Source organism: Colletotrichum siamense, assembly GCF_013390195.1.
Source record: "Colletotrichum siamense strain Cg363 chromosome Unknown KSG_Cg363_contig08, whole genome shotgun sequence".
Taxonomy (NCBI): Eukaryota; Fungi; Ascomycota; class Sordariomycetes; order Glomerellales; family Glomerellaceae; genus Colletotrichum; species Colletotrichum siamense.
Genome location: NW_023501021.1, coordinates 732,246 through 753,980, shown reverse-complemented (window position 1 = coordinate 753,980; position 21,735 = coordinate 732,246). Strand labels below are relative to the sequence as shown.

Sequence of the window (21,735 nt, the reverse complement as noted above, 5' to 3'; positions counted from 1 at the left end):
AAGAAGTATATAGTAATTTAATAAATAAATATTTAGTAGTAGTATTTATCCTTAGATTTATTTAGGGATTTAATATTAAAGTTTATATTATTAATAGTAATTTAGAAGTATTATTTATACTTTTTTATAAAAGTAATAAAGTTAACTTTCTATTTTATTTTCTAATTTATTAATTTAGTAATAAGTATTCTAATAAGTTTAATTATAATAAGTTAATTTTATTAGGGATAGTTAATAAGTAAAAAAAGATTTATATTCTTCTTCCTATATAATTTTATATAGTAAGTTATCTATAAACTATTAAAGTTATTAATAATATTTTTATAAACTTAAATTAAAGCTTTTTTAGTTATTATAAATAGTATTATAATATATAATAGGTATCTATTAAAGTATAAATAGAATTTTTATAGTATAGCGTAAACCTCTATAAATTAGATGTGGCTGGGCTTAAAGGGTAGAAGAAGAAAGAAGCTCAGCCCCTAACGCATACGAATACCGTGGCCCGCTCCCTCCGAACATCTTTGGCATTTGGCGGTAGCACGCAAACTACACCGGCTTGATTTGAACGACGCCATGAGGCCGCTTTTCTACAAAGTCGCCTCTGGGAAAAGATGAAAAGCGGGCCACGACCTCTTATGCCCGTGAAAACGGAATAGTTCCAGTCAGATGCCCTTCAAAGGCGTACGGTAGGTGTCGATTGAAATGGCCAAATGAATTCGCTTGCAATATGCGACGCCAAAGCTGGAAACAAGGCCGATAACAACAGTCTGAGATGAGAAAAAAGAACGAAAGAAAATCAGAATAGATAGCAGTCCGGCTGGATAGCAACACTAAACCGAAAGAAGGAAGACAAGCAAGGAAGGAAGGTATCCAGAGGAATGACATGCAACATCGACCTATCCAGCTTTTTCGAGTCGATACATTCCTTGGGGGTTATTTTGGTCAATTTAAAACAACTTTGCAGCACTTGCTAGCAGTCACTATAGCCAGCAAAGAAACAACCGTCAGATGAATCGAAGGCTTCTCTGATTCTAACGTAAATTTTAGACCTTTTTGGTGTGGTGGTGCGAAGTGATGCAAACCTCATATTACAGGTGAATGTGTAGTAAGCATCACTGGAAGACAATTAAGTAGAAGCACTCGGGCGGGCCAGTAGCTTGTTAAGTATATAGAAGAATAACTAATCTTTCTGATAACGTGCGTTAAGCTTGTTGTATCATCTGCAAGAACGATAGAAGTGACAGTGCTTGCCAACATCCTATCCTTGTCATGGCAATTATCAGCATTATCAGATCCCGCCGCTGCTCCGCTGTTACATTAATTCTAGATCGTTGTGGTTGTCTTCGTCACTTACGTCGCTGCAGATACTACATGTACCAAGAAAACTGAATAGTCCAGGCGGAGCTGGGAGAAAAGCTGTCAAATTGTACCGTTTCTTCTGACTGTGTGTAGCTGTTCGAGAGTTCTCAGAGGAGTGACGAGCGTAGCGACGCGACTTGCCTCTGCCGACTTGGTCTCAACCCAATCTTTGAGGAGCAAATGATTCAGATATATATTGCTGTATGAGATTTCATGGCTTGAAATGCCGATGATTTCCATGCACGTAAGTACGAAAAGAAAACAGAAAAAGGTAGAAGGGAAGAAGGACGTTCATGTCCATGCTATCAGCCGTAAACAGCATTCTCTTACCTCACAAGTTGTGAATGGGAGGGGGCGGGACATTTTAAAATTTTTACCAGACTTCTAGGTTGAACACTGAAGGCAGAGAGTAGAACATTTAGTGTTTACTATTCGCGGTGGTTTCCAGTGACCTGGTCGTCCTGTTCAATGCCTTCTGAATCCTTTGACAGTACTGGGCACATTTATGGAGCAAGGTCCCTCCCAAACACTGTGTTATGTTTTGATAGGAATACAAGACTTCCGGGGATTAGGTAGTGATTCGTTTCTTTGACTTTATTATCTTGGTAGGTATTCTGCAGCATCTCGGAGAATACAGTTAAGCATATCAAGCAAGTTGAAATCTTGGCACATCTGCCCCAGCTTGCGCAGAGATTGACTTCAAACTGCGCCTCATGTTCCAAAATCCGGCTTCCGCAATCATTCAGTGCCTCTGAAGTCTGGTGACCGTGCTCAAGGATCATCGCGTTCATCTGAAGCTGACAGGGGAATAATCTGACTGACTCGGCGTCCACCGGATGCCATTGACTCGGGAGCAGCCCAAATGGTGACGATCTTCAAATGAGAAGCAGGCAAACCCTGGGCCAATCTCGAAATCCCTTCTATTCACATCCCTGCAGGAATAAACTGTTCCTTCGATGCCAAGACGACTTTTCCTAGATACACACATCCCTTTAATACAATATTGCTTAAATCCTACCAAATCTGCACGCCACCTGGTTGCCCTAAGAAATCAGTTATGCACGGGGATATAAGGGTATCTATATGAACAATGAATTAGAAGATAGCCATGGTCACGTTGCCATCGCCGATTTGAACTGTGCTGTTCCGACTAAGGCTCTATCAGTATGTGCTTTACTGTGTGAAAAGTCGGAGTCGAGTGGTCCAAGATCAGCCAAGATCCAACTTGAAGATGCGGATAGAAAGATCGCTGTAAGCTCTGGGTTTCCGAAGTGATAGATGAGACGTACCGCGCAATTCTAGTCTCATAAGGTCCCTATGCTGTCACAGGGCGATATGAGGTCTCTCAATTACACATGTCATGTCCGCGCAAATGCTTCCTGGACGAAATGACTGACGGTTGTTGCACGCATATCCATAGGATGGACGACGGCAGAATGGCCCAAGATACACCCACCCAAAGCATGTCTTCGGTGGTCCAGATTTTCGTGCCAACTTTCATTGCTCAACGGTTATTACGAAAACTTACTCTGCATGTCCACTGCATAGAACATGAAGCACCACACCTTTTGGACTTCAAGTGGTCACACATCCTAGCGCAAAACTGCGATTTTTGTGTAATGCATTTCTGAATGTCCTACGTTGAGTACCAGGACGCAGGAGTGGGACCTTGTTCTCACGTCTCCGCCGAAAAGCACTCGTCTCAGGAGATTCAGAAAAAGTATTTCGCCGGATCTAATCCAGCATACGTGCGGCTCGAATCAGAGGTATGGGCACAATTGCTTTTTTCGACTCGCGATTGGATCCGAATGATCTATGTGCTCTTTTATTGGTCGTTTTCCGTGAAACCAGGCCACCGCCATTGATTACCAGCCGACGGGATGATGGAGTGCTCGCCATCATGCGAATGACTTAGAACTTGAATCACTTATCTCAAACCTGTTCGGAGTCCGATCGTTCGCCGTACCGATTTCAGACTGGTCTTTACGAAATTCAGCCATCAAGTCTTTGTCTATAAATATTGCGGCCTCGCTGTATTTTCTGAGGTGTGTTTGTACCCATCCCGTCATCCATCGTCTAGTATCACGACTCGTCATTCTTTTCTTCCTACGAAATATGCAGCTCTCGACGTTCTTTATCTCTGTCATTATGCCCTTGGCGTGAGTGCTTTTTCACGGTAACGTCACATACATCCTGCTAACTCTGACTAGGGCAATGGCCGACACTCATGCCAGCTGCAAGTGCAACGGAGATGATCTGTGTACTTAAAGAGCATGCAACGGCTATGCATCTGGCCAGAAGTTCTTCAACATTCCGACGAACGCTGTTGGACCGCCAACTTCCCAGCCCAAGGATGGGGTGAGTCGAAAAAGCCGAATGATTTGAATGGACAAATCTAACGAATGGCACTCCAGAGATGTTATTCTATCTTCAGTGATAACACGCAATTTCTTGTTTTTGAAGGCCTTGGTGGAAATGAGTTCAAAGCTGAGTGCCTGAAGACTTGCAATAGCGGCTCCTCATGCTCGTAGTTGATTAAAGGAAGATCGACTTGGCGGACAAATAGTATGCTTCTCAGCAAGCCGGATTGAAAACGGCGTTTCTAGTTACGCAGATTCATTTATTTCATTGTACAACTTATCCGTGGCCCTCAAGAGTCTGATCTATGACTCCATAGTCAATAGATCGAACGTATACCTGTTTGAATTAGGTTTCCATAAGATGCGACAGAAAGATTGATAGCAGTGAAGTCTCCGTACCAGAAAATCTTCATCCCATCATCGACTTGCAATCAGTTGGTTCTAATAGAACCATTTTAGTCACAGTATGAGACATCGACATCCAGTGGTCCCTCCTTAGAGTCCATTGACTACTGAAGCGACTGTACCCGAATATCTTCCCAGACTAGAGTTCTATCATCAGCCAGGTTCTTGGTCAGGCGGACTACTATGTTAACTTTGTCATTCAGTTCGATGCTATGTTTCATCTCATTGTTCTTGAGTATCCGTCCTTACTTGTTGCTCTGATCGTCTCTGTTACCAGCCATGCTGTCTGTGTTGGGACATTTGCTTTCCTTTTCACTTCTGTTCATATATTGGCCTCAATAGTGCCTTCCGTCAAACGTACGCGGCACGTCTGTTGATAAATAGAATCAAGTGGGACTTAATGTCTTGCTTTTATCATTCTTTGAAGCTCTGCTCTGAGTATATGAACTTGGAATACCGCAATCCTGTCACATTGATAATCCTGATGAGCACGTACAATATTCATTTGATCACTCAAGACTGAATGCGTCATATACTTGACTGTTGGAGTCACGTAGTCTTAGTCTGCCCCTCAGTATCTTACTTTGCCTATTCCAAGTCAGAGTATGCAGCCGTGGCAGAATTCAGAGTGAGGAATTTCTCGATAAACTGAACGGAACTCGACTCCATCAATCAGAATAAACCATAAAGGTGTGTCATGACTACAGCCTACTTCCTCGTCAGTGCCTAGTCAGAATGAAGACTGGGGGCAATCGGAGTCAGCTTTGTACCAAAGAAATAACACAGCGCTTAATCACAGCGCTTAATCACGATTTCCTCTGTAGAAACTCGTCAAAGACCAAGCATTCGACCGACCGGTGCCGAATATCTACTTATGGGGACAATTTTATGAATCAAACTTATCATTTATCGGTGTTGTTCGCAGGTTGTACCTGGAATGGTTTCCGGAGCGAGATCCGTTTACTCTACGGGGAACGAATCCTAAGTCCGGATCCGCGCACGTCTATGCGCTCGGGTAACTACTAGGCTATCGGTTAGCATAAAGTGAGAAGGCAGGGAGAAAGCTCGGGGAGGTAGGCGCAGGTAGCAGCGGTGATGAGAGTCTCGGCCCCGGCCCTTGGGCTTTTGCTCCGGGAGTTCCACTGATGGCTTCAGTGTCCATATTGTCAGATCTAATAGGAATGAAACACACAACAACATAGCTTGTTTGGCGAATTGACAATCCAAAAGATCTTGACAAGAAAAGCGACTACTTGGGTCAACATCTAATTACAGTTAGGAAGCTGGGACGATCACGTTGCCAGTCTGGCCATACAAAATGCTAGTTCATGAGTACCTCGTAACTGCCGGACCTGAGGAGCTCGAGAAACATGACGCGGGTGACAGCAGAGACATGTGACTTGGAAGGATTCACGTATGTGCATGATCAAAATAGTATGATATTAACTTCGCCAGCTTCAGGAGCTTCGAATATCCGCCTGGACATCAGGGGTTCGCTCAACTCTTTCCTCGAATGTAATCCTTCTTCTTCACATGATGATACAGGCCCAGCTGTCCAACTCCTATTGCAAATGCTTCATCTTGATGCAACGCTTCGCTGAATGTAATCTTCCGGCCAATGTAATCAACGCTTCAAATCCGCAAAACCTTTAACGCCGAACAAATGCAGGACCAAGCTGTTTCTGGTCATCCAAAACGTCTCAGCACGACTTGTCAAGAACACTGCGAGGAGTTAGTGACGATGAAAAGGCGTCCGAGAGTCCACGGAACTAACCATTGCTGCGTTTGACACCTCCCGTTCGTCGGGTTGGGGTACTGGCCCGACTTGGGATCACACTTGACAGTCTTGCCTCCCGTACAAGTCGCGCCGATGAAGTTGCCCCATTGAGCGAATGTCGCCGAGTAGTCGTCGCCGTGCGCTGTCCAGGCGCGCCAGATGTCGAAGTTGCCGGTAAAGGTCGAGAGGCCGGCTGCGCAAGCGCCCTGGCCGGCGTTCGTCGGCGAGCCGGGTTGCCAGCTCGCACAATCAGGCCCCATGATGGCTACCAGGCCAAGACTCGCTTCATTGTATGCTTCGTCGGCGTTTGCGGCGCAGACAGTCACTTGGCAGTGTACTTGTGTGCATCCTGACGCCAAAACTGATCGGCACTGGAAGAAAACCAGCAGGAGAAGGCTGAGGCTGCATCTCGGTCAATTCCTGTACCATGCCAAGCCCAGTTGCAAAAGAAACACTTACAGCTTGAAAGACATTGACATTGAGCTTGAACTCATGTTGTGGAAGAAGTCGGTGTTGGCCGAGTTTTGGCTTTTCTCTATGCTCGGTATCCCAGGTTGTTTCGAAGGTGTGAAAAACAGGACGTGTTGGGTTCCCTTGGCCAGTGCGACGAGCTCTGATCATGCAATCAATTGAACTCTTAAAAGACAATCGGGGAAATTTGCGACACCTTAAGGGAATCCTGGCTTGAGATTTCATCCCACGTTTCCCGAATCCATCACTAATACAAATAAGGGGCACGACTCGCTTTGGACTTCCTTCAGCCATTCAAGAAACTGAGGGATGGCACGATTGCTTTTCGTCATGGCGAACTTCTAAACTTGTCAAAAACCGAGAAAATGAAGGAGCACTTGCCATTCCAGCACGTTTTCTGCCTGGGCCAGTAAGAACGACCACGTGGGTGGAATTTTCACCACGTTGCTCCTTGATACTGACTCGGTCCGGAGGCTGTGTGCGCTTTTTCAGTTTTGAAGTGCTGGGAACACCCTCACATTAAATACATTATATAGCACTGGTGACCCACATCAGAGGATAGCTAATTAAAACCCCCAATGTGCATGAAATTTGTGACAGTTCCGATCAACCGTGAACTCCATCGATCTACGGTGGGCACGGCTGAACCGGCACCAATGGCAGCTGTTGCAGCACACATGTGGTCGAATTGTTCGTCGCTGAGCGCAACATGCAACTCGTGATGCGACTCAGTTTTGCCGGCCCGTACCGTGGCCCTGTGGTAGGGCGTTGAAGATGGCAAGTTGTCGACGATGTTAATATGCTGGTACCAGCATCGCGGTTCGCTTCAGCAAGATCCGGCGATCTCTCATCGTTCTTTCCCCAGTCGTTCGCTTGATACCCCTCATTCGTTGCTTTGGAATTTCGTTCTTTTTCCAGCCTGTCTCTACCTTGTTACAACGATGGTTAACGTAGCGTTTGTTCTTCTGGCTGCCACTGCCACTGCCTCTCCTACCTCACTCTGGATCCGAGACACACCAAAGTGGGAAGACGTCAAGTGCACCGATACCAACATCACAGACGCCAAAGTCGCATCCAATATCCGCTGGCAAGCTGCCGACGCCAACACCTCTTGGGACGCTGCCGTTGCTGCGTGGCATAATTATACACCTGGAGATGGCCAAGTTCAACTCAAGTTCCCGGCCTTCATCAGCGACTTCTACGGCGGCCCTGAAGGATGGGATTGCCAAGATCCCGTCAATACCCCTTGTTCAACGACGGTTCAGTGCGCTGCCACCAAAACACCGGCAGGGTATGTTACACACCTGTCTCCTTCCAAAGTTACGCAGATACGTTTGGCTGACTTTCCATACAGGTTCCTCGTTCTCAACTCCTTCGCGAAGTTGCACGACGTGAGATAAATCATAGTCTGTTTCAAAGTCAACCGCTGACCGGTCACAAGATCTTCCAAAAATATCATGAAGCGCTGCAAGATGCCCAGCTCAGTCTTGCTGCCGTAATTGGAGACTTCACCGGAGCCTTTGCCCCCCAGTTGAAGGCTCAGGATGATTCAACCTTAGTCAAGATTGTGCTTGATGTGTTGCAATTTGGTATTGGTCTGTCTTCTGCAGGACTTTGGAACATTGGTAGGTCTCTCTCGCTCTTATGACCCAAAGCTTTTTGCTGATTTGAGAAGTTCTCCATGACGCCGCCATTTTCGCTACCAGCGCCTACAGAAGTTTCGCCAAGGATACCTTCAACAGCGCCATTAGTTCTTCATTCGCCCTAGCCAAGGATAACACCAAGGCGTACGTCGTAATACTTTGCCGATGTATTCCCAGAGGGCGATGCTAACACACTACATCAACAGCGCGAAAGACTCCGCCAGCGTCCAGAACGATCTATCGTCCGCCATGGGCACTCTATTCGACGTATGGAAAAAGACTCAGAACGATTACTTGTCAGAAGTCTTCTCTGGGTCAAACAGCACCACGAACAACATGCTTTCGGGACTCATCCGCGAGGGCATGATGAACATGGTCCCTGACGACATTAACCTCTCAGAAATGAAGGATAACGTTCAGAAGATCTTGCTTGGACAGATGATTCCCATTGCCTGGTCTGTCGCGCCGGCTGGGTTCCAACCTTTTGTGCTGTAAGTCAAGCTTTTCTCTACCAAGTATTCGTCAACTTACACAATCAAACAGTAAGACGGGAGATGCATGCTCAGACACCATGCCCAAGACACTAGACCCATACATGGACGAAGATACGCACAAGAAGTCGGGTGTTTGCTGGAACGGAAACCAATTCTACGTTCTTACCATTGGAACGTACCGTGTCGACGTCCAGGCCGACACCCCCGGCCTTCCCAACTCAGACCCGCCCTTCCAGCAGCTTGCGGGTGGCACACACGACATTTTGGATGGAAAGAGTTGGGGTGGCATCACGCTGGACGACATCGTGATCAGTTCCTACAGTGGCTATCTGGCCAACGGCAACCGCAACGGCTACAACATGTCCTTGGATACCAGCAGTGGACCTGTCGACGAGCTCATGCTTTCGGGTGGTGTGCGGACCCCTGGGTTCTTCTCGCTCCCTGTCTGCACGAGCATTTGGAACACCCTGATGAATGTTGCTGGGAGCATAGAGGGCAAGAACTATTACCCATGCGGCGTTGTTGTTGAGAAGACGTATCCTCAGTAATGCACGGCGGATGAGCCATACTGCAGGACAAGTGGCTTCTAGAATTAATGACAAACCTTTATGTTCATTCAAGCTGATTCCGTGATTTGACGTTATGCCACAAAGTTTTGCTTCCCGCTAAATTGCTGAACTAGAAATGCATAGAGGCTGTGGTAGACATTTCGAGCTTGCGGTCCTCCGACTAGAGACGACGGTCTTGGTGGGATACGAGTCAACGATCTCATTGCATAATTCTAAAGATGGAATTCCTCAGCTTTCTCTTGCCAATATCTAATCCCGGCCAAATAAGGAGAGTATTGGTGAAAGGGTCCTATTCAACGCATAACTCAACAAGGGTTGAGAGTGTATTATTCCACTGTTATCTTCGTCCGAAGCATTAAGGAAAGGCGTCACTGACATCGAACGCGCTGTCAGACGTTGGACATCATAATGTCATTCCAATCTACGTACCCTAGACATCTATTATGTAGTAAACATTGAATCCCCCCATGAAATCTACAGCCCGTTATGAGAATAGTTCCGCTTTAATGCAAGAAAGAAACAGCAAGAAAGAAATGAGTCCACCCAAATGCTATCCCGAGATCTACCCGTGAAGGTGGTACAATCTAAGATGCTGCAATAGTGCGCGTGTGGTATCAGAGTGATGAGGTAAGAGAGATGAGTTGAAGTAGAATGAGCTTTGCTCACTCCGCCTTCTTGGAGGTCTTGGTACGGAGCTTCATGAGGAGGTAGACCAAGGCGTAAGAGCTGATAGCGAAGATGACGACGATGGCAGCATCGCGCCAGCCATAGTAGTACTCCTTGAGGTTCACGGTCTGCAGGTAGTCGCTGCCGTCACGGTACTGGCAGACCTTGCATCCGGAAGTTGCGTCAGGGTTGATGAGATTGCTGGAGGAGCCCATGCCCATCATGTAGTCGGCCAGGTAGTTGGCGCAGGTGGTGCCGTTGGGAGGATCGAAAAGGGCGAACTCCCTCTCCTTGCAGGTGACTTCCGTGCCCCAGATGTCGAAAACAAGCATGCTGCCCATGAGGTAGTTGAAGGGGTTGAGCCAGTACCTATGCAAGCAGTCAGTGAAATGCGAAGGAATAAGTGGTAGGAAGGGAGGTTTACTTACATCCAGTACTTCCAGAAGCTTTGGAGTTGATCGTATGGTACGAGAACACCGCAGAAGGAAACCAGGACTCCAATGAGCAGCGGGTTGACCAGGGAGGCGAAGACAGCGTTGGGTGCGTAGGCGGCAATGAATTGACCGATACCAGTGTACACAAACTCGTACATGAGCATGACGAAGAAGGTGGATCCAGCGCGGGAAGACTCAGAGGGGAATCCGACAGTGTAGTACCAGCAGACGTAGTAGAGCACGGCGCAGATGATGAGGTACGGGATCTCAGAGACGATGAGTCCAGTGACGAAGGCAACCCAGGAGTACATCTTGGACTTCTTCTCACGAGTCTCGAAGATGTCACGGCGGTCGATGAAGAGAGGTTGAACTTGTGCCAACACACCAGGAGCGACGAAGATGAAGTTGAAGATCGTGAAGAGACGCATCTGGAGGTCGCCAACGGAGTCGCCAATCATCCAGAAGGAGAAACCGTTGAAGAGGGCAGAGAAGATGTGGAGAGCGAACTTGTTGTTGACGTAGTCGATGTTGCGGTAGAGGGACACGTTCATGCGATGGGTGACAATCTTGGTCTGGTCCCAGAGAGAAAGAGCAAACTCGTGACCATCGTCGACGGTACCAGGAGGCTTGGAGGCGGCGTCTTGGATCATGTGGTCGAGTTCCTTGACAACAGCCTCATGCTCAGGAGAAGACAGCCAAACCTCGTTCCAGTCCTTGCCCTTGGACAGGTGGCCAGAGACGACGTCGATCATGTGCTCAGCAGGGTTGGCCTCCTCGGGGCAGGGGGCACCGTATCGACCAAAGTAGGAGCGGATAGTCTTCGCGTTGTCGCCAATGTCGCCGAAGTAGACAGTCTTGCCGCCCTTGGCGAGAAGGAGCAGGGTGTCGAATTGGGAGAAGAGCTGGGCAGAAGGCTGATGGATCGTGACGAGAACGGCCTGGCCTGCATTCGCAAGCTTGCGAAGGAAGCGAACGGTGTTGTATGCGGACTGTCCATCGAGACCTGAGGTGGGCTCATCAAGGAAGATCAAGATACTGGGCTTGGAGACGAGTTCGACACCGATCGTGACACGCTTGCGCTGCTCGACGGACAAGCCGTTGCCGACCTTTCCAATGAGGGTATCGGCCAGGTCGTGAAGCTCCAAAAGATCAATGATGGTGTCAACGTAGGCAAGTTTCTCCTCGCGGGAGGTTTCACGGCTCTGTCTGAGAAGGGCTGAGAACTCGAGGGCTTCCCTGACGGTGGCATAGGGTTCGTGAACATCGAGCTGCTCGCAATATCCGGCGGAACGTTGGAAGGAAACAGGGAGAGGGCGACCGTCAACCATGATAGATCCGTGGATGGTACCTTCTGTCTTGCGTTGGGCAAGGACATCGAGTAGGGTGGTCTTTCCAGCACCAGATGAACCCATCAAAGCTCCCAGCATACCCTGCGGAGGAGAGTCAGCGAATCGTTATTAAGCATTTGGGCACCGTGAATACTTACAGGCTTGACATATCCTTGAACGTTATCAAGGAGCTTGCGGTCTCCGGAGGGAGTCTTGACGGTGTAGGTGAGGTTCTTCCAAGTAAAGATGGAGGTGTTGCGGACGAGGTTCTGGTCGGTCTCGTCTCCACTGGTGTTGCCGTTGGCATCACGCTTCTCGTTGTCGCTCTTGTTGCCCGAAGCTTCTTCGGTAGTTTGAGCTTCCTCGTCATTCTTCAGAGCTGCGGTGACCTTGGCGTTCTCACGAGGAATCAGGAGGGAAGCACCACCCTCGGCGGCGGAACGCCAGCGCGACGTGAAGATGACCGTGAGAGCGATGAAAAGCACCCACCAAGCCCAGACGATACCGAAGTTGCGCCAGACATGGCTGTGAGAGTAAGAGAGAGCTGACAGGTACTGATCACCCATAAAGGAGGTCTCGCCTTGAGTGGCACCGGGAACTCCAGCGCAGGACTGGTGGTTGGCGTCAGTGTAGCCGGGTCCGTTCGGGACAAGGTTATTGCCAACGCAGGGGAGAAGCTGGCCATAGAACTCGGTCGACATGAGAGAGTCGAAAGCATAAGCCAAGGGGTTGATCCTGTGAACAGTAATTAGTTACTTTGTTCTTCGAGTCGGAGTCGGTGGGTGGCAGGAGGGCAGTTGCGACCGGGCGGGTGGGGCCGGGTGGTGCACGAGCCACACGTGTCCGGAGCCGGGCCCGATCCAGCTCCGGAGTTCCGGATCTTATGATCAAGCATCGCAACCACGATTCCAAACCTCCCAGCATCATTAAAATAGTAAGAAAAGAAACTTCGCGCTCACCAGAACAACCAAACGAACCAATCGTGCATTTGGCCCTTTTGAATCATGTAACCGCAGTACATAATCGTCGCGGAAACGATAAAGCCGGAGGCCTTCGAAGCGCCGTCGAATGTCGAGAAACTGGCACCGATGGAACGGAACATCGCGGTCATACACATAGTAGTTGCGAAAACGACAACCCAGAATGTGAAGAAAGCAGAGGCGGTCAGTTTGAGACCGACCATGAAGTATAAAACCACGGAGAAGACCGAGACTTGGAAAATGAGGACCGGGATATCGGCGGCGACCTGGGCGATACAGAAGGCAGCGGGGTGGTAGTAGGCGAAAGACTTATGCTTAATAAGCACAGGGCGACCGGTAAAAGAGTTGGTAACTTCGGACATGGACAGCAGACTGTTGAACAAGAGGGCGAAGAAGAGAGCACCACCCTTGGAGAACAGACCACCAGAGTTGTTGGGAGCGTTGTAGAAGAGAGAGCCGGCGATGAGAGCCTGGACCAAGGTAGACACCTGAGTGATGATGAACGTGGCCTTGTCACCCCAGATAATCTGGTACTGACGCTGGATACAAGCCCCAACCTGAGTCATGAAACTTGTCGTGAGGGCACTGTTGGCGGGAAGCTGCTTGTGCTTCTCGTTTGCAACGCCTTGCTCGAACAACTTGGTCTTCTCCTTGGCTGCTTCTGTTGTGGGGAAATTGTACTCGGCAATCATTCGAGGGTAGATGTCCGACTTTTCGTACTCTGCGCGGAGGGCGGTGGCGGTGCGGGGGAAGGTCTTCTCGAAGCCGGGACGGATGGCTCTTTCCGTGGGAACGGTGACACCGGTGAGGAAATCGGCGACGTTTGCGCCGTCGGAGCAGATGAAACCGAGCTTCTCCATGAAGGGACGGGCCTCCTTCATGGGACCGTAGTACATCTCCTTGCCGTTGTCGAGGACGAGGACCTTGTCGAAGAGGTTGTAGATACCGTTACCGGCTTGGTAGAGGGTGACGATAGAGGCGAGACCAAGGACGTCGGTCATGGCGCGGACTGCCTTGGTGTATTCCAGGGCACTGTAATGATGTTAGTCCTACTCCTCCATCCACAGCATCAGATGAAGGAGTAACTTACGTGCTGGCGTCCAGTCCTCTGGTACTGTTATCCCAGCAAAACACTGAACCTCTCGTCGCCATAGTCTCGATGATAGAAACACGTTTCCTCTCGCCACCAGAAACACCACGAACAAACTCGTTGCCGACCTTGGTGTCGAAAGTGTGCTGGATACCCATCGACTCCAACAAGAAATCTCTGTTCTCCGCTCTCAACTCCTCGTTGGATGATACACCATCAGGCAGGCGGAAGGGAATCTTGAGGCGGGTTGCAAAGTCCATCGTTTGGCCGACGGTAAGGGTGGGAAAGAACAGCTCCTCCTCAGTGTTCATGACAATTTGGCCACGATACCTCTCCGCCTCCTTGTGAGACATTGAACCGTAGTGAACATCGCCGGTGACTGAAGAGTATCCGCGGCGGTGGTTGGCGAGAATGTTGAGTAGTGTCGTGCATCCGGATCCAGGTCTTCCGAGAACCAACAGCATCTCACCAGGCTTGACGCAGCCGTGGGAGTTGTCGAGAATCGTCTTCAGGGGCGGCTTGTGACGGGACTCCTTGACGAGCTTGGGAATGTTGAACTGTGATAGGACGTTTTCGTGAATCGACGCGTCGGCGCTGACGGCCTGCACCGTGAGGTTCTGCCATGTCACGCCCAGCTCTCTCGCAGGGAAACCAGACCGTTCATCTCTCTGCCTGACGGCTTCGACCTTGTGCTTCAGAGACCAGGTGGTATCGTCGTCTGGGAGTTGGGCGAGCTCGAGCGACTGCTCGTAGTTGGAACCATTGTTGAGCGTGCCGTCGGACTCCATGTTGCCTTCGCGGGAGTACGATGAGCCGACTTCTTGTTTTTCGGACGTGAAGTTCATCGTGCACACTATCTCGAAGGACTTGAGTCGAGAGCACGCTTGATAGCAAAGAAGCAAGTCAGAAGCATGGGAACATCCTTGGGTGTGTGGGAGGTCTTCTATTTGTTATCTCTAGTCATTTTCGTCATTTGCTGTTACCCCCTAAAGTCCGGCCGGCCCGCCGATGGATTTCGGCCACATGGGCAGAGATTACGACCCGATCAGAAGCTACCAGAGATCTCTGTGCAACAAGCAAGCACCCCCAGCATGATGGAATAACGGGTCCAAATCGGGGCAAGCGGAGTGATTGTGATAAAGGAGGGCACGCCATGGCAACAAGGTGACCCGTCATCCCGTGTCTTCGATGACAAAATTTCGTCCGAAAGCTTACTCTCCAGGCGCCCCCAAGCACGCTGCACGACGCCATTGTTGTCCGAAGGTGAAAAAATGTTTCGGGACCGTGGCCCAGGGCCCTGGGTCCGCTGAATAATTGTTTTTCCCTTCATCCCACTTGCTTCAAGAGACCAAACATGGCAATCTGGTTGGATGAACCCTGCATGCGACGGCGTGGCAGCTGGGCGCTCGGGGTTGGTTCCCTGCCCGAGGCGACGGGATGCCGTGGGCCAGACCCAGGCAGATCCCTTGAAAAGACCCGAGAGCCGCAGTGAGGCTCATCAGTTAGACTCGGTCTACCGTCCCAAAGCAGCGAGGAGGCCGCTTACTCAGCGGCGAATTGGACATTTTTGGGACGGTTCGTAGGGCTTGGTGTTGTTTCGGGGGGAGGTTGTTGGTGCCGAACGAGTCGGGGCGGCGTGTCTCGGAGCGCCGGGCACGGGCGCAGAGTTTGGAGATGACGGTGGAGCACGCCTGAAGTTTTGCGTTAAGGTTTCCCCGTGAGAACCAATTAACGCACGGGGCGCGGAGGATGACGCTCCACCTTTGGCGTTGGCCGCTTAGTCAAGCAAGGTCAGATGCCGCTGAGTCAGCGGGCCGTTTCCATACATCTACCGAAGGGGGGAATGACTGCCGTAAACAGGCGTGTTCTTGATTACTCGTGGTGCGAGCAGAGAGAAAGAAAGGCGGACGACTGGCAAACCGGATTCCCTACCGAACGCGAGGCACGCCAGACGGATTACCTCACTGGAGCTATCCGGTTCCTGGCGACACCAAAGCAGCGTGCCGCGGAGTGCGGCTGCTAACACGAATCAGAAGCTCCGGAGTAAGGGTCAACATGAGGAAGAGAGCGTGTGATTCCTGTCACAGGAGAAAGGTATGCTTCCGGCCCGTCTATCGTGGACTCAAATTTGTTTACTTGTCTCAGACGACATGCTAATCTGTTTTCATTCTTTCAAGATTCAATGTGACGGGGCCGTGCCGCAATGCAACTGGTGCAAGCACCATGGAATGGCATGCACTTTCAACCGCGCCACCAAGGTGAAGAAGCGAGTGGCCACAGCTAGGTGAGTAATCCCTGCGGGCTGAAGTTGGCCCCCACCCAACCCCTATCTCTGTCTTTCTCGATGAATCATCGAACGGAGCATCAAAGATTTACGACGTCCGCAGGGCTGGATCTGAAAAGGACCTAGTCGAGCGCCTCAACCGTATCGAACAAGCTCTCGAGGCGGCTCGGCGGAACCAAGGCGCCCAGGATGCTGGGGATGAGGGGCGGGACCCATCCATGTCCCCATCGTCATCATCGGCGCCAATGTCAACCGTCGGGCCGGACCCCCCGGCCGCCGACGGGACCCCGGAGGCATCCCAAGTCCGAGCCTATGACTCATCTATACGGGCATCCGGCGCTACGGTGGGTAAGATGCACTTTGCCGGCTACTACATGGGCGACATCAGCTCTTACAATGGTATCCCGTTCTTCTCCGCCGACGGGCAAGACTGGATTCGCTCCCGGACAGGCGAAGATGCCTCCATCAACACTCTATTTGCTCTTGGCCCGCTGTGGCAGACCCAGCACCCGGTCCCCATTCTTCTGGGGTTTCCGCAGACTAACACTGGAGGTGAACTTCCTAATCGGGTAACTGTCGAAGAGTACCTGGCGCTCTTTCGTGCCTCCCACTTTGGGCTATCGTTCCCCCTTATCGACCATGCCTTGTTCATGGAAACAATCGAACTGGCTTACAGCTCGACTGACGGTTCGCCGAGTCTTGAAGTCGTGACGGCAAAAGCATGTGTCTTTTCATTTTTTGCCGTTGTTTCTCTTTTCCAAGATGAGTGGAAGTCGGTGCCAGAGATTGATGGCGAGGCGTGCGCGGGAGCAGCTCAAAGCCTGTTGGCCATGATCCTCCAGGACACCAATATCACGGCTCTTGAGACCGTCTTCATGCTGGTAAGATTTTGGATGTGAGGCAATTGCCGAAAGGTTGCTGACATTTGACTTTTGTAGAGTTTGTATCATCTCTTCTGCGGCCACCTCCAACAAGGGGCCATGTTCCACTCGGCCACATGTCGAGTCCTGTTCATGCTTGGCGGGCATCTCGAGCCCGGGACGAGCCGCACCCCCCATCAGTCGCCAAAGGCTGGGGACGACCATGCTTGGCGAGTGAGGAATCAGCTTCGGAGGCTGTTCTGGCTGTCGTACAAGCTTGACAAGGAGATTTCCCTGCGAACGGGTCAACCGCCGAGCATCGACGACGAGCACTGCGACCTGACTCTTCCGCAAATGGATTGGTGGACGCGAGCTTCTGACGACACGGGTGGTTCGCCATCATTTCTCGACGAGGCGACAATCACGTCAACGCTGCAACCGGACTCGCTGCAGTTGACCATCATCAAATCGAAGATCAGTCGGATGCTGTATTCTGTTGCGGCGCTGAAGAAGAGCGACGCGGAAATGCTGAGAGACATTCGCGAGTTGGATGACGAGCTGGAGGGATGGAGAATGTCAGTACCACAGTCGTATAGGCCGACGTTGACGTTCCCTCGAGGGACGATGACTATCAGGAAAGGCCGACTGGGCATGGAGGAGATCATCCTCCACTTCGAATACCACTATCTGATGGCCATGATCCACCGAGCCAGTGGCAGGTGTCGATGCTGGGCAAGTGGTGAAGGTGGCGGTCTGGAGGGAGTCAGCTCAAGTCTTGCGCTATCCGTGCAAGCGAGTCGATCAACGCTATACTTCCTGCGAGCCGCTATTCACGGCGTTGAGCAGGTTGCGTTCTGGTAAGTTGCCGAAAGGTGCACCGTTAGGATACAACGAATCATTGGCTGACATGACCAGGATGGTGGTCTTCTACCCCATGTCGGCTATCCTAACGATCTTCTGCAATTTACTCCTCGACCCTCTAAACGCAAAGGCCGAAGAGGACATGGAGCTTTTGCAATCAGTGCCAAAGCTGATTGAAGGCATGCGAAACCGCCGCTTGACGGCATACGAGGTGGCTCATGTCAAGATGATTGACGAGTTTGTCCTGGAGTTGACCCGACTTGGCACTTCTGCTATCGCTAAGGCCAAGCGCGAGCAACTGGCGAATTGATGTTCTTGGGAAAGGATCACTGTGTTTTATCAAGCAGGGCGTTCGGGTCCGGGGATCGTTCGACTGGTCAAGACTTGTATGAGTGATTTGACGGAATGACTGGACACTGGTGGCTGGCGTTGATGTAGAAGGGCAACGGAAAGCAAAATAATGGTATGCGGTATTCCTCTAGAACATTTCCATCTCCTGAAAAGATGAGATCAGTATCGCATGTCAGATGAAGGAGAACTTTAGATGTGGCCTGGGCTTGAGAGAACACGACGTGGTGGTTGCTAGCGCACGTGGGAAGCAGGTTTAACCGAGACTGCTGGACCGTGCGTTATTTTCATTTTTTGGAGGAAGGCACGATGGAAAGCGGAGAACAGACCAATGGCACCGGAGGAATTCCGCTCCTCCAATGACCAGCGAGATGTCCGTTTTCCTCCTTGCAACATTCACAGTTCAAAGTGTTACTCCTTGCACCTTACCACGGAAAAGAGTCCCGCACTCGTCTTCTCGCCCAACTCTGGCCTACGCTTTTTCAGTCGGTGGTGCATTTTCACGGTTGATTCCCGTCGCACAGATCCATCTCCTCTACGGATGAAGCCGATTCCACGTCCCTAAAGATCACAATCGGGACGGCGCCACCAGCACCACATTGCGGCCCCGATCATCAAGATGCATCAGGCCAGACGTGAGAGCTACGGCCATCACTCCACCTCGGCCGCTCCCTCCGAGATCAGTGGCAAGGCCGCTCATTTCGACCACATCTCATCTGTTCATCAACAACGTATATTCGAACGATTGGCTGGACCACGCGCCACCTGCCACATCGTGAATGGCAATGTCAATGGCTCGTCGTCGACCCTTGCATGTCAGCAGTCGCTAAGCGGCTAGGTCGCAGCAGCAGGGTCCATCATCTCCACATTCGCGCATCGAGCCAACGAACTTCCAGTCGAATGATCACCAGAGTCGAGGCTGAATGGCCGGTTAATCTATCGATGCATCCTCTAGCTCGACATTTTCTGGGGTCCCCAGAGGTTCCGCCACACCCAGAACGCTTGGGACGGCAGCCATTCTTGGAATCGGCATGTCTCCGGCGGTGCATTCACTCCTCGGCCCCTTCTCCAAATCGTCCTGCCCTCACGGCAACCCCTCCATCACGCCTTCCCCTCACGCACTGGGGTAGTTGGGGAACCCTGCACACCCTATCCGTCCCCGAGAGGGTGGCTCGTTGAAATACCAATGCCTCCTGCCGGCCGCAGCGGCCACTCGTCCTGCTGTCTCTCGAAAAGCACCACCACATGCGAGTCGACCTCGGGCAAGGTCGTCAAGTCCTTGTGCTGCGAAGGCCGAACATCTTTCCAATATTCGCAGCTTTTGACAGTGTTCCATCAACATGCTCGTCAACCAGCCAGTTCGTCCCCGGCCGATCAAGACTCGGTCTAGAGCAGGTTCGTATGAGCCTTCTCGTAAGACAAAGTGTTGAAATCGTCTGACATGTTTTCCTGCTTTTAGGATGCAAATACTGGTAAGTAACCCCAGCCTTTCCCGCTTGTGAGAGTCTTTGCTAACGACTGACAGCCGAGACAAGGTTCGTCGCCATGGTAGCCTCATTGTTGACCATCTTACCAACACTCATCTCAGAGAAAGAAATGCTCCGAAGAACACCCCCAGTGTCTGCGATGCGTGCAAGCCGGTGTCGCTTGTGTGTACGAGCCTATTAAGAAGAGAAAAAGGAGAACGTCCACAAAATCAGCAGTGTTCTCGGAGTCCAACGCCTCTGACGACTCAAGTAGTCCGACGGCTAGCACTGACCTCCAAACGAGCCCCGACACGAGCGTCCTCACGCCGCCTGATGTCGCACAATCCAATGCCAGTGTGCTTTCAATGTCGCCGATATCTACGGATAACTGCTTTTCTGCATCCATAGACTCGATCCTTCCTTTATGCGAGGACTTGGACGGCTCGTATGAGTACGAAATGGGTTACGAGGATTCCGGAACTCTTGGAGAAGGCTTCACGACAATCACGGAAATTGGATCACGCCAGAAGATGGCCGATACCGACTTCCAACTCCCGCTAGCCAACATGGATGGCAGTGTCCACTCAACTGACGAATCCTTCTTCTCAGCCAGCCTAGACATGTCGTGGAACGAGCCCTCGTGGTCGACAGCATCCTCTCCGCTTTTGAGCATGCTGCCGCCCTCCTTTCCTAGTGCTCCTGACTGCCCTGAAGACACAGGCTTGCTAGATCACTACTCTAAGGTCATGTTGCCGATGATGGGCTTCAGAGAAGGGGTCAGCAACCCTTACGAGCAGCACATCATTCCTCTTTCGCATAGGAGCTCTGCCGTCCGAAGCGCCATCTACGCCCTGGCCAGCGCGCATCGAGAATACGCCGGCTTAGAAAACACCGAAGGATCGGCTTGTTTCCACGAGCGAGCTGTCGCAGGCTTGTCGGCAATCATTGAAGAAGGCGATGGCTTCGAGGAGGCGCTCGCGACAATTGTATTGCTTTTGCAGTACGACTTGGTAGGCCGTCAAACCTTTGAGACGTGAACTGTCACTGACTATCGCAGCTTATGCAACGAAGTCTATCAATCATCACAAACAATCACCTTCAGGGTGCATGGCACATCATTAGTGCCATGCCGTCGCCGAAGAGTGCCAGTGTTGAGTTCTTCGAACAGGTCCGTCTCACGAATCACTACGCTTTCCAGTACTGATGGATTGCAGGTTTTCCGATATTTCGACGTACTCAACGCTCTCACCAATGGCTCGACCCCAGTGTTTGCCGCACCTAAAGCCAATCGAGCATATTCACCAGGGAGCTCCCCACCCCCCTTTACCTTTAGCGGAGTCGACCCCGTCTTGGGTATGGCCGAAGACCTTTGGCCAACGCTGCATCGCTTGGGGGAATTGACTACCATGAAGCGGGAACTTCAGAGTGCCATGGCCACAGGCCAGGCATCGAAGTTTGCTGTCCTTCGGACTGAGTATCAGACCACTTACAAGGCCATCGAATACGCTCTGGAGTCATGGAAGCCTACTCTACCTCCAGGCTTTAATCTTGTCAACCGGGTTGTCGATGGGCCTGCAGATGCATCCGAGACGGAACTCGCCAACGTTAGATGGACCACCAGCACAGCGCTTGCATACAGGCAGAGCGCGCTGGTCTACCTGTACAGCACCATCTCCGAATACCCATCATCGCATGATCTAGTGCAGAAGCACGCACAAGCGGCCCTGTGGCATTGCGCGGCATCTGTTTCTCACGGTGGAGCCGGGCTCACCATGCTGTGGCCACTTTTCTTCTCTGCATGCCATGCGGTCTGCAGTCGGGACCGCGGCTTAGTGCGCCAAGCTTTCACAGCGTTTGGTACTAAGAGGGGGACAGTCAACACAGAGAAGCCATGGGCTGTTGTCCAGGAAGTGTGGCGAAAGATGGACATGCGGGCCTATGGCAAGGAGCAGGTGGGCACTGAGGCCTGTCCAGGCTTGTGGAAGCAAGTTGCTGCGGACATGAAAATCGGTATCGTCTTTGGCTAAGGAATAACCAAACACGCGGCGACGAAGAGCTGCGCTCTCTGAGTCACGGTGTGCTATTGTCACGACACAAGGGCGGCTATCCAAGGCTTTCTCGGCCAACGGGAAGAGGGAGGCACAGCAAACATCGGACTGCTGAACATCAGGAAAATACGGCGCATCGATACCCAAAATACCACAATCGTTTTTGTTCCCACAAGATGAAATGCAGCACCAGATCTACTGATTGACAAGTTGAAAAAACCGTTCTTTGGTCGTACCTCAGCGGAGCAAACGAACCACCCTGTCAAGCTAATGCAGCTCATGATTGCAT

At 50.9% G+C, this 21,735-nt stretch overlaps 5 protein-coding genes across 5 annotated transcripts; 3 read left to right on the top strand and 2 right to left on the bottom strand.

Annotated features, from left to right (window-relative positions):
• Positions 1–5,827: 5,827 nt before the first annotated feature.
• Positions 5,828–6,164, bottom strand: CGCS363_v011828 (uncharacterized protein; the record flags this gene model as incomplete). The annotated part of the gene is made up of 2 exons (XM_036643677.1): positions 5,828–5,849; positions 5,902–6,164. The coding sequence occupies 2 exons, from the start codon at positions 6,162–6,164 to the stop codon at positions 5,828–5,830; spliced, it is 285 nt and encodes a 94-aa protein (XP_036491180.1).
• Positions 6,165–7,316: 1,152 nt separating this feature from the next.
• Positions 7,317–9,060, top strand: CGCS363_v011827 (uncharacterized protein; the record flags this gene model as incomplete). Its single annotated transcript, XM_036643676.1, has 6 exons — positions 7,317–7,666; positions 7,730–7,766; positions 7,817–8,000; positions 8,051–8,162; positions 8,225–8,509; positions 8,562–9,060. The coding sequence occupies 6 exons, from the start codon at positions 7,317–7,319 to the stop codon at positions 9,058–9,060; spliced, it is 1,467 nt and encodes a 488-aa protein (XP_036491183.1).
• A 683-nt stretch (positions 9,061–9,743) lies between these two features.
• Positions 9,744–14,424, bottom strand: SNQ2 (the record flags this gene model as incomplete). Its single annotated transcript, XM_036643675.1, has 5 exons — positions 9,744–10,116; positions 10,176–11,611; positions 11,668–12,244; positions 12,469–13,521; positions 13,580–14,424. 5 exons carry the CDS (start codon positions 14,422–14,424, stop codon positions 9,744–9,746), a joined length of 4,284 nt encoding a protein of 1,427 aa, XP_036491182.1.
• A 1,383-nt stretch (positions 14,425–15,807) lies between these two features.
• On the top strand, positions 15,808–17,894 carry fsdR-3 (Fusaridione A cluster transcription factor fsdR; the record flags this gene model as incomplete). Its single annotated transcript, XM_036643674.1, has 4 exons — positions 15,808–15,863; positions 15,967–16,744; positions 16,802–17,580; positions 17,639–17,894. The coding sequence occupies 4 exons, from the start codon at positions 15,808–15,810 to the stop codon at positions 17,892–17,894; spliced, it is 1,869 nt and encodes a 622-aa protein (XP_036491184.1).
• A 1,378-nt stretch (positions 17,895–19,272) lies between these two features.
• ARA1-0 (L-arabinose-responsive transcription regulator ARA1) lies at positions 19,273–21,425 on the top strand (the record flags this gene model as incomplete). The annotated part of the gene is made up of 6 exons (XM_036643673.1): positions 19,273–19,327; positions 19,392–19,404; positions 19,458–19,467; positions 19,521–20,408; positions 20,456–20,566; positions 20,613–21,425. The coding sequence occupies 6 exons, from the start codon at positions 19,273–19,275 to the stop codon at positions 21,423–21,425; spliced, it is 1,890 nt and encodes a 629-aa protein (XP_036491265.1).
• Positions 21,426–21,735: the final 310 nt, after the last annotated feature.